Genomic DNA, 12,328 nt, shown 5'->3' with positions numbered 1-12,328 from the left:
TTTAAAGAAGGCATTGTTGGTGGTGTAGATCCAATTTTTGTTTTCATCATTTAAGGCAGGTTTGGACTTCACTCTGCCCCACCTGTACCATAGGCTTTGTTGTTACAATTGGATTTTAAAAAACTTTTTGATCACCACTGTTTTCCGATTTTCAAAAGTAAGGACTCTAAGTACCTTTAGTCAGGCACCCAAATGGCCTAGTTTTCAAAAGTGCTGGGAACCCAGCAATTCCTATGATCGTAAAAGCATTCAGCTGGGAGTTTATAAAGATGCATTGCTTACCAATAGTGTTGCATCATGGGACTTTGTTTCAAGTCTATTCAGTGAAGATTATCAGTTAAGTAAATATGTTAAAGATTTGTGTAGATTATTACCATTCCAGTTTGTGCTAGGATGAGAATTCCCTTTGTATATACCGCATGATTTGAAGAATTGTTTTTTAAATAAGAACATGGACAACTTACTTTATAAGGATTTATTTGCTGTACATAGATTATTGCTTTACCTACACATATAAGGTATTTACTGAAATTTTATGTACATCTGAAAATAACACACTGATCTTTTGTACCAGTGTCTTAATCCCAGGCACACACCTGGCAGAAGGGTTTCCCCCAGAACAGATATTACCCCAAAAAGTCAGGCAAAACACTCGAGTGTGCACAGAAGTGTAATTTAAAAAAAGTCTTTGAAGTCCTTCAGCGTATTAAAATACCTGAGATCAAAGTACAATCTGTAGCAGAGACAGTGTCACCTTCCAAGCTGGTTTCGATGCATAGCTCTTTAAAGTTGTACTTAAGGTCTGCAGGGTTCACTGAATTCTCTGCAGGAGTCTCAGGAGTTGCCGTTGGTTTTCCCCACTCTCCAAATATTCAGCTGCCTGAGCACATCTGATGTGGATTATTTGAACTGATTATCTATCAGGGTTCCTTTCATCTTTGCTTTCTTGGCTTCCAGCTCAGCCTGATTAGAAAAATTGGGACAGAATGAAAATGCTATACAAGAACAACATCATGAGTAACTTTCTCTCCAGCACTCTGAGATATGATCTTCTGATCTGAGCATTACTAATGCAGCATGCAGCAACCTGTCATCTAAGTGAAGAACAAAATGCTTCAAGTCTCTTCATTCACTACCCTCTTTGCTTCTGGGTGCAAATCAGAAGGTGGATTACAATCTTTGAAGCCCCAAATGGTCTGGTACTAGTTACATAAGAGGCCATTTCCCACTTTATATCCTGCACTGGCAGGAAGGTGAGCTAGATAATCTAGTAAATCTTTCCCATCTCCAATTTCTATAAATCTGTTGCCATATTAAGATCACCAAGCATGTTCTTACTGTTGGTTTCTAAGTTGACCTTTACAGGACCAGCAGCAGACCTACTGCACCGGCAGGCCCTCCTTTCTGTAACTTACTCCCTGTTGTAGCCTATGCTAAAGCCTGAGCGTGGCAGGCTTGAGGACACAATGTAAGGCACATTCTGTTGCTCAAGTTCTGGGATAAATTTCCCCCAGCTCTGACCTGACTATTCATGGGCTAACTGGCTACAGAGGCTGCCCTGATTGCACCAGTGTCTTATAAACTACCCTTTTTGAGTAGGTCTATATATACTTTTCTATAATCTTCAATTTTAGAGGACTAGAGAAAATTTCTGTAAAGTCTTCACCATATTTTACCTCTCCTCCCAGTCCTCTGAGGAGATGTCTAACAACAGGAGCTTACACCACTGGGGGAAAACCTACAATAACTGTGTGGATTTTCTTTATATTCTTTAACATTTTTTTTCAATGCAAGTTAGAAATACAAAGCATAGAAATACAAAGCATAAATAATTTGGACTGCTAAGCTTAACAACCGCCCACCCTCAAAGCGGCATGTGAACTCTGTAAACCCACTGTAGGGTATTAAGATATGCTGCTTATGTATACTGCCACCAGACCCAAGGGAATTGGACATCCCGCAAAGAAACAGTTGCAGCAACAATACACTGAAAAGAAAACAGACTTACCAGTTCCTGCAGCCTCCTTTTGCTCATGCCTTTGCGTTCCAGCTGCTTTTCAATCACTTTAGCATTCTGCGCATAGGAATCTGCAATCTCTCGCTGAAAAAATATAGTGTCACTGTGTTATACTGTGGGCCAGAACTGCACTGCCTCATTGAGCTCATAAGAGAGATGGGCAGGATCAACTTCCAGCTGACTATAAAGTTAGAGACAATGTGAGCACTACCCACCCGCGAAAAGATCTCCATTGTGCTGCTATATATCTATACAGCGTTCTGTCCTCCCAAAAGATTTCAAAATGTTTCAGATTGGCAGGCAAACTATAAAATGATAATTTCTCCTGCCACTGAAATGCAGTCACCTCTAGGGTGCAGCATGCCTGCTGTTTAAAGTGCATGGTAACAACAGCTTAGAACAGGAAGTAAAGAATCAGGACCACAAGTCATTGGCCAGTTTTAGTCATCATCATGATGTTCTGGCTGGTACATGCAAAATGCAATCAAGAAAGGTTGATAAGTAATGTGTGCTCTGGACAAGGTCTCTTCATTAACATCATGGCAGAGGCAGTTCAGGGGAGAGCAAAACGGCTAAAGGAGTTGTGTTACCAGATGGAAGACTATTAATACTACCATATGAGGAGACTGTCACTTGCATGTTATATGTATTAATTACCTGCTTATCTTGTTAGCTTGTCCTAGAAGATACCCATCTCACTAGTACTAGTAGGATGATCCATGGTTGTGGCATGAATCCTATTAGCCACAGAATGTTCAGGTGAAGAGCACAACATAAATACTTAGATGGATAACTGAGCATTCTGTCTGACTGAACTTCCATGGGGAAATTCAAATCTTCTATTTGATGAATAATGGACTTCCCTTATGTATGGATCAAACTGAAAGGCTAAAATGGAATTAAATCAAAAGTGTTGCCATTCAAACAAGAAACTTCTGGAGAGCTTAGCTTTGGTGTCCCAACAAAACCCTTGTGTAACTTGGTATCTTGCTGGTATTAGCAGGGCAAAGAAAACTCACTGCTTCAATCTCTTCCTCCTCTTCATCAATGGTGGAGACCGTGACTGAACTGAACTTGCCCATGTCTTTTGTCCGTTTGGTCATCATCACCTAGGAAATGAACAAGAGATTTTACTTTAGTTCAGTGCACATTAGTGTTACCAATAACTTTTCGCTACTCCATAGCTGTGAAGGCTTTTCTTGTAAATCCATACTGTTAAGTATTGCCTTTTATGGGAGGCACAGTAAGATTAACCACATGGGTTCGCTGGTACCAAGAAGTGCCAGGTCTTGGAATTAATGTACTCAACACCAAGAATTGGAGAGAAGATAATATTCAGGCGACAAGTCTGAGATGCTTTCAAATGGATCTTCTAGGTTGCTTAGGCCAAAGATCTAACAGGTGTTGGGATCCCTTCCCACCCTTATTCCTCTGTCCTCCGGTTTCAAAAACTTCATGTTAGTCTTCCTTGGCAGAAGTTGAATGCAGTCAACACCACTATTTCAGGTAAACTAGAAGAGATCATTAGAATGACATGGCACAGGGGCCAGGCATTCTAGCAGAGACAGCCAGACCGATTAGGTCATTTTGTCTATCCACACCCTTTCGAAAGGCAAAGATAGCTTTGTAACTCATCTATGCCTATTTACCTTTTTGGGAGGCTCCTGTTTCTGAGTGTATATATTTGTTTTCCCAAAGCCCTGGCCAAACTTGACCACAGCTCCATCAACAATGAAAGTAACTGGGGCATTCTTCTGCTGGTGCTGGTAGAAGAGCAGAAGTCCACACCTGGAAACAACAATACATCTACTGGTGAAATAGTGCAGATCTCAGTCTCATGCTCAGAGGCCTTGGTTGTAGTTTATTTACCAAACGGGCTTTAAAAACAGCCTGTACCGCAAACTAGTCCTGTGACCATGTAGCTAATTAGCCTTTTTGTACAGGCTGGAACTTCTTTTCAGGTAACCGATCAAAGAAGAAGACAGATCGTAGACCAAACATTAGAACGTCAACAGGTGAAGAGCCACAGATTGTCTCAAAAGCCCATTTTATAATCCTGTCTTGTCTTTCCTTCCATTATGTAATACGTACCCAACTCTCTCCCTGCTTTCCTGAGCTGCCAAATTGAGAAATGCAACAAAAATGAAAAGTGCAATCAAATTGTGACAAATGCGAGTACTGGTAAAAGGCTGGTCTTTATAGTCTGGCCCCAGCTACTTGACCAGGATCAGGATTACAAAATGTTAATATCCCCATCACATCACATCAGTCAAAAATCTCCTATCTCCAGGAGCTACTCTTACAAGAAGAAATGTTACTTCTAAGGGGGAGTGACACACAATGAAAAGTAAAAAACAAGCATCTCTTATGCTGAAATGATTTGCTCTGCTGACACTTACTTCCCACATTTCTTCCTGTACTGCCGCTCAATACCTTCAGGTCTGGGGGAGAAAGAGAGAATTTACAGAAAAATGAAAAGGCATCAGCTACTGCTGTCTAGATACTAAGCAGGAGAGTGCATTAGAAACACCTAAGAGTAAACAGAAATAATTCCAAATGAGCAATGAGATAGTGGCTTGGGTGTTGTGTATACCTAACAGATCTACAGTTCATTAGGTGTCCATAAAGGGGTAATACATAGTCTGATTCTGGACACCAACTAAAAGAGACATGGGGGAAAGAGATCACGAATGGGGCATAAAATTAGAATCGCTGGAGGAGTAGGGAAGGCAGGAAGACACATCACAGCATCAGACCTTAGTGGAGTAGTGGTAGGCTCAGGGCAAAGACACCTTTTCTTTTAAACTCCTTTTAAAAAGATTTTTCTTCAAGAAAGGCTTGCTACCTTGACTTTATCCCTAATGAAATCTCAACATCCTTCCTTACTTGAGCTGTTGGTCTGTTTTGTCTTAGGGCTTGTCTATATCAACACTTAATTCACAGCAAACTGGGGTCTAAATCTACCCCCCATTAGCCTGCTGTGCACAAATTGACTCTGTGGACCCTCCTGCCCCATTCTGAAAGGAGAGTAGAGTCAAGCACACTACAGAACTTTCAGTGCATGGCCGCAGGGTCCACATGGACAATCTGCAAACATCGGACTACTGTGGATAGATTCACGCACAACCTAACTGTCCATACAGACAAGCCTTTAGTTTTCTCTCTCAGACTGTACATTCTTTGGGTCAGAGAATGCGTCTCAGTCTATGGTATGTTGTAAAGGGCCATGTAAATGTGTATGAGATTTTTAATAATAATATTCCCAAACAGAGTTAAAAGTCACAGCAAGACTAGAAAGCCGGAGTGCTGTAATTTACCTGAAATCCAGGAGAAGAGGAAAACAAAGCCCAAGGTCCCTGTCCCCAAACAGGCTGCATTTTAACCTGCCAACTCTGTATTGCAGTGACCAATGTGTTTATAAAAGTGATTTACAATAGGATCTCCATGGCCTCCTTTTATCAGAAATGCAACAGCAGGGGTGCTGGCAGTACAAGCTTCTTGGTAACTGCTCACTTCAGATTAAATAGTTTTGCTTCATGTCTGCTTTTGTTGTGGCCATGAAATAAGGGCCAGGTTGGGTTTTTCAAATTTAATTTACCATCAATAGTAATTTTTCCTCTGGTAAACAGGAAAGAGAATTAGCATTCATATGGCATTCTGTCGTATGATTGAAGTAGCCCAAATGGGGACCTAAACTATTTGACTATGTCTCTTTAATACCAGCAAATGAGCTGATGACAGTGTTAACGACTTCAGATTTAGTGGTACTCAGGTTACCAATTTTAGGAGTTATTTTCATCCAAAAATTTGGAGCACAAAGAGTGGCAGTATCACAGCAACTGTCAAGGAAGCCAAAGGAGGAAGAGAAGGTTTCCTACCTTCTGAGATAAACATTTTCCTCCTCCTCTGTGTTACAGAATTTATGGGCATGTTTGGCTGCATCAATCACCCGAGCTCTGTCTCGAGGCCTCATGGGCAGTTTCTCCAGCTGACAGTCTGCAGAAGTGAAGAGAGGGGCTGTTATAGAATGCAGATTCAGATCCATTGCTAAGGGAGGGAGTTCTGATTGTCAAGAGTGTTCATCTGAGATGAAGAGGCAAACTTTGAAGGGCCCCCTCTTTTTTTTTTTTGGGGGGGGGTAAACACCTAGTAACTTTCTTCCTTACACATTTCCTTTAAACACCTCTTTATCTCCCCACCACCACCATCACACACACACACACTGAAAAACAGCCACACAAAAGCATTGGTACACTCTGTTAGATTTCTGCAAGATTTCCCTGCCCCCAGGCCCCAGCTGCCCCCACCCGACGGGTCCGGGTCCCGGTCCCTGCCCCCAGGCCCCAGCTGCCCCCACCCGACGGGTCCCGGTCCCGGTCCCGGTCCCTGCCCCCAGGCCCCCACCGGACGGGTCCCGGTCCCTGCCCCCAGGCCCCAGCTGCCCCCTCCCCACGGGTCCCGGTCCCTGCCCCCAGGCCCCAGCTGCCCCCTCCCCACGGGTCCCGGTCCCTGCCCCCAGGGCCCAGCTGCCCCCTCCCCACGGGTCCCGGTCCCTGCCCCCAGGCCCCAGCTGCCCCCACCCGACGGGTCCCGGTCCCGGTCCCTGCCCCCAGGCCCCCACCGGACGGGTCCCGGTCCCTACCCCAGGCCCCAGCTGCCCCCTCCCCACGGGTCCCGGTCCCTGACCCCAGCTGCCCCCTCCCCAGGGGTCCCGGTCCCTGCCCCAGGCCCCAGCTGCCCCCTCCCCACGGGTCCCGGTCCCTGCCCCCAGGCCCCCACCGGACAGATCCCTGCCCCTGCCCCAGGGCCCAGCTGCCCCCTGCCCCAGGCCCAGCCGCTCCGCGGCGGGCGGCCCGCCCGGCTCACCCAGCACCAGCACCATCTGGCCGCACAGACAGTAGTAAACGTGCAGCGGCTTCTCGCCATCATCGTACTCCTCGCGGTCCCGGGTGTCGGAGCAGACCACGGAGCGGGACACCACCTTGGGCATGGCGGCGCCGAGCGAGAGCAGCCGCGGAAGCCCTGCCCCTCGGCCTGCGTCGGGGTCGGGCCGCCCCTTCAGGGGCTGGGCCTGGGGCAGGGGCCTCGGCCTGCCTCCCCGAAGGGCCGCCCCAGGGGTGGTGCTGAGCGCCGCCGGGGGTACGCTGGGGCAGGGGTTGCCGTGGGATCGGAGGGGGGGGCCTAACACGGGTGGAGTTGGCCTGGTGTGGTTAGACGGGGGGGACTTCTCGAGCTGGGGGGTCAGTGTACGGGGGGGGCTCTGGGTCGTGTACAGTGGGGTGGCCGCAGCTCTGGGATGATGCATCCGGGAGGAGGGGCTGCTCTAGGAGGTTATACACTGCGGTGGGGTGGGGGCTGTTGTCCTGGGATAGTATATACTAGGACCAGGGGGAGCTGCCCTGGAATGGAATACACTGGGGGGGGGGTTGTCCTGGGTTATATGTGGGGACTGCAGTAGCATAGATTGTTTAGTGAACTGGCATGAGATAATGGGGTGTTTGTATGTTGTGACATGCACCCCGGAAGGGGCACTACATGATGTGTATTAGAGGAGGGACATATGGCTATATTGGCAGTAGCTCACTGGTATAATACTTTGCTTTGACTTGTGCTAGTGTGGCATAAGTATTTTGGATTTCTCTGGCCTGTATTAACATAGCCAATGTAGGGAAGGATGAGGCAGGTTCTCTGTTCTACACTTGTAGAAAACGAGATTTTTTAAAGGCACTAATGGGAATTAGGCAACCAACTCCAGTTACTTTCAATGGGAAATGGGCATGTGACTCCTTAGGGTGCTTTTGAAAATCCCAAGACTGCCTTGCATCTTGCATATGAGCAGTTTAACCCAGATTGTAATGTTTGTGTACTACAAACAGTGTATATTTTAGTGCTGAAAATTACTTTCTCATCTAATACCTCCCCCTGTCTATGTCAGTTTCTTCATCTGTAAAATGGGAATTAGACTACTTGCCTGTCTTCTTCACAGGGGTATTGTGAATTTAATTAATATTAATAAAGCATCTTGGGAGCCAAATAATTTAAGATTAAAAAAGAGCTAGCCATATGAATAGCCAATCAAAAAAAAAAAGCCAGAGTTATAAGCAGTGACAATAAAAGTTTTGGAAGCCATATTAAGCCTTATATTGCAGGTCTTAAACCAATCTCTATTAGAGATCAGGATGAGATGTAAGTGGGGAGAGCAGAACAGATTATCCCATATATGCTTACTGCAGGCTTCTTATGCCATCCTCTGAAGCATCTGGTTCTAGCCACTGTCAGAGATAAGATCTTGGGACAGATGGACTGCTGATCTGATCCAATATGACAATTTCTACATTTCCTATGAGCCTCAGGTATACTGCAAGTGCAAAATGTTCGAGAATCAAAGGGAAACAGGTATTTAATTAAAAATGTTAGAGATTCTTATGGTGGCTCAGAATACTATGAAATAAAGATAGTGAAACTGCAAACTAAGGATATTGAAGCCTGTTTTTGCTAAGGACTGTCCTTTGAGTTCAGTGTTTACAGAATCTATTTTGGATCCAGATAATATATCCATCCCAAGCAAAATGAAAATACATGCAGGAAAGTAAGGTCCTGATCCTGCAAAGAGCTCCACTTAATTTAATGCAAGTCAAGGAGAGGTCTTAGCATTAAGTTTGGTTCGTATGTTTCCTTTGCATATGGTGGTTACATAATGTCTATCTTTTGTCACAGGTCCATAATATACACCATGTTATATACAAGTGGTCTGAAAGTGGCTTTTTGCTTATAAAGACATAAATTATAAATCCCTGTGAGTGTTATTCATATTTCCAAGCTTGATGTTTTAGAAAATTGAATCTCCTGTTTTGTCAATAACTCTTGTTGGGTTTTAAAAGCAAACAGTATATAAAAATGTACAAATAAACCCAGAAAAAAATCATAACTACTCACAAATTTATTCCAGACAGACAAACCTGCTGTGTGCAATAGAAATGCTGTACACACAGAATAGAACAGGCAGTTCTTGGCACTGCAAGTTCAACATATTCTCCAAGATATAAACGCAGTGCAAACTTCTGTGTAGTAATGTATGAACAAACTTATGGTAGTACAGTGCAGAGCAAGTAAGTCTGAGTTGTCAGGTGAAACAATTTAATCTAGTGCCTGGCTGGAAAAGTCAAGGTATGAAAAAAGCTTTATGCTTTGTCAGTTTCACACATATTTTATCCCCCTCCATTGTGGAAATGTTTTCCCATAAGTACTACCTGTTGTATAAACTCCTAACAGACATTCTAAGTATGGAGCTATTGTACAACTTAATAATAATCCTCCATGTGGACTCAAGCAAAAGTTAAATATCTAAGAATCTGGAAATACTAATGGACCAGATCCTGTGAAGAACACTGAAATCAAATGTGAGTTGAGGGGACTCAGCACCTGGGAGTGGTTGAGCCCAAACTGGGTGTCAGGGAATGTAACCTATTAAAATTATCTAATAGTTTAGCCTAGCAGTTTTTACACTTTTTAGTGTTACAGAATGGGATTACTCCAGAGGGACTGATAGACTACTTTTCATATATTGTCTCTAGTGCTGCAGCTGTTTATTTTTATTGATTGTGGTACTTGCTATTGTTATAAACTTGGGAAACACTCATACTATAGTGATGGGCTGTGCATTTAAGTAACTATATAAAAAGATCCTAGTTCTAACATCAAGAGGACATAATACAATTACATAGATTTTATGTAAAAATGGATTCATAAAAGACCAAATTCATATATTGTGTTACTAGATGCAAATTCACTACAATCATTGGAGAAGCACTTTGTTTATTCTGGGTCTGAATTTGACCCAAAGTGCCAAATTTGGTCCAATTGAAAAAAAATTGGAGCCCAAACCATTTCCCTCTAGATTTCAATAAAAAATAGTTCCATCAGCTCAGTCTATGGCCTTTCCCACATCCAGAGAGACACACTGATTTCTTGCAGTTGAACTGAGCATATGATAAGGAGTGGAGTCCCTTTCTTTTGTCTGGCAAAAAACATTTCCCTGGAACCTAACCTCCCTATTTACATTAATTCTTATGGAGAAACTGGATTCGCTTAATATCATTTGGCTTAAAGTAGCATTTTTCAGGAACATAATTACAACGTTATGTGAGGAGTTACTTTACCAGTATATGTACTATATCACTGAACACCATAGCAGGAAACATAATCACAGAACACCCCAGCAGTAAACATGCTAACACAACCCACAGTACATTTGTGAACAGGAAATTATATACAGCAGAAGTAAAGTCACATAGGTAAGTAGTATTTTGGAGCTTTTGTTTCCATGCACTGTGTTGTAGCGAGCAGTGTTGTTGTTTGTACATATTCCCCAAAGTTTATGCACAGAGATGCCTCCTTGCTGAAGGCACAATCCCCTCTTTGTTATCCCGCATAGCTGTTATTCCTGTCTCTTCCAATCAACTGTTACAAGTCGCATGCAAACTGCCACAGAACCTTTGGATTACAACAGTCCATCTGATTCTCAAAAGGCCTAGTGATGATTGAACCTGGTGCATATGCTAAGCAAAAAGCTCTCAACCATACATATAACTCTTTTCATCACTTCATACTGACTCAACAGACATTCCAGGTGTCCGAATGACACACAGACCGAGTGATAATCCTGGGAGATTTGTGCGGGTGGCAAATAAGGGGTATTTGCTGCATGATGGTCTATGCATATTTGGGGTGTGTGTGTGTGCTGGTTGTGTTATGATGTGGGTGGTTTTGAAGAACTGTAGCAGCTGGGCTAAGTAATCAACCATCTGTGCAGTCTCCCTCATATGACCAATGAAACTGTTGCATACAAATAGGCTGTAGAGTAAGGTGATTGGTTGAGTTACCTCTGCTATCACAATAGTCTAAAGGCTCTGGCATGGCATAGATGCATGCCCTACTGTAGCTGCTGTACATTGCACAGGTATAATTCATTAAGTCAAAATGGCTGAGAATGTAAAAGTTAGACTGTAACAGACTGCAAAATCCAGTGATGGTTTAACCTGGTAGTATTCTGGACAAAAAGAGCCTCAGCTATGCTTGTAGCTGCTTCTGTTGCTTCATGCTGACTGTATAGACATAATAGGCTTCAAGTGATAACACAGAGTGAGATTCCTGGACTCTTATTATATAGATGATACAATACACTTCCAAATACTCTGTAGAAGCTACAAAATGATGGTGAAGGTGTTTTTGTTTCTTTTAATTATGAGGCAGGCACAGCATATACTTTTGTCCAGTCAAGGGTCACCTTGGCAATTTGCTAGGAGCCCAAGGGACTCACCACATTTATATATATTGACCAGATTGCAGCCACACTCATCTGCAGGGCATATAATAGGCCCTGCTCTGATGCAGAGGCCATTCAGATCAAAATAGAACATGGCACATTGAGGCCTGCAGTCTCCCTAGACTGCACCCTTATTACACAGATAAGGGAAGCTATAGGCCATGTTGTAGAACTGAAGGGGCTGCACTTCTGCCTCGGGTTATAAGAACTTCAGCAAATAGCCCTTATAATTCTATTTACTCTTCTCTTTTCTCCCCCTACAGAAGTAACAAACCTGCAATTTATTTTCAACACAGGTTTCCTATTCATCTCTACCATGCATGACCTCAGAGGGGCACTTTAAAAATAGTTATTATTATTCTATCTTGTATTTTCTGTGAGCATGGGTCAGCTCATCTCACTAATATAGAAGTATTTGTAAAATCAGACATCAGTGTAGGAAGCAGATGTTCTAGGTTCCTTCTCACACACTAAAGACAAGTAAGAAATTCACTGCTCTATCACAAAATGGGCTTAATCTGCAGCAAGGAAGAGTTAGGTTAGATATTAGGAAAAACTTTGTAACTATAAGGGTAGTTAAGCTCTGCAATGGTCTTCCAGGGGAGGTTGTGGAGTCCCTGTCATTGAAGCTTTTAAAAACAAGTTGGACAATCACCTGTCAGGGAGGGTCTAGGTTGACCTGGTCCTCCCACAGTGCAGGGGACTGGACTTGATGACTTTTCATGGTCTTTCCCAGCCCTACATTTCCATGGTTCAATGAAAATTACAAGAAACCACTTTCATTTTGGAAGATTAAGAAGCAACCTGGACACCTAAAAACAAGTGTAAAAACTCCGATGAAGTTAAGAAGCCCGCTGGTGCGCATATAAACAGATGAGAAACCTCTTACATCCAATAAATTAAGAAGCCACCCTAGCTATAAGGACTGCCTTTCTGTAAGCAAGCAAGAAGCTGCCCATTCCCTTTATAAGCAGTTAAGGAGTCTG

General features: G+C 43.5%; 1 protein-coding gene across 1 annotated transcript; it reads right to left on the bottom strand.

Moving 5' to 3' along the window:
- Window positions 1-460: 460 nt before the first annotated feature.
- C9HXorf56 (chromosome 9 CXorf56 homolog) lies at window positions 461-7,059 on the bottom strand. The gene is made up of 7 exons (XM_030576292.1): window positions 6,884-7,059; window positions 5,896-6,013; window positions 4,417-4,458; window positions 3,667-3,805; window positions 3,037-3,126; window positions 2,009-2,101; window positions 461-963 (listed from the first exon to the last, which is right to left on the bottom strand). The coding sequence occupies exons 1-7, from the start codon at window positions 7,005-7,007 to the stop codon at window positions 901-903; spliced, it is 669 nt and encodes a 222-aa protein (XP_030432152.1). The 5' UTR covers window positions 7,008-7,059; the 3' UTR covers window positions 461-900.
- Between the last annotated feature and the right edge of the window lie 5,269 nt (window positions 7,060-12,328).

The sequence above is a fragment of the Gopherus evgoodei genome, chromosome 9 (assembly GCF_007399415.2).
Source record: "Gopherus evgoodei ecotype Sinaloan lineage chromosome 9, rGopEvg1_v1.p, whole genome shotgun sequence".
Classification (NCBI taxonomy): Eukaryota; Metazoa; Chordata; order Testudines; family Testudinidae; genus Gopherus; species Gopherus evgoodei.
The sequence above is the reverse complement of the archived record's forward strand: the minus strand, read 5'-3'. Positions and strand labels throughout refer to the sequence as shown.

Excerpts from the sequence above, each read along its gene's own strand:
- C9HXorf56 (XM_030576292.1), bottom strand. The coding sequence starts at position 7,007 with ATGCCCAAGGTGGTGTCCCGCTCCGTGGTCTGCTCCGACACCCGGGAC. Across the intron at positions 6,014-6,883 it reads CCAGATGGTGCTGGTGCTGG|ACTGTCAGCTGGAGAAACTG; the intron begins GTGAGCCGGGCG and ends TCACTTCTGCAG. Across the intron at positions 3,127-3,666 it reads AACAGGAGCCTCCCAAAAAG|GTGATGATGACCAAACGGAC; the intron begins GTAAATAGGCAT and ends TTCATTTCCTAG.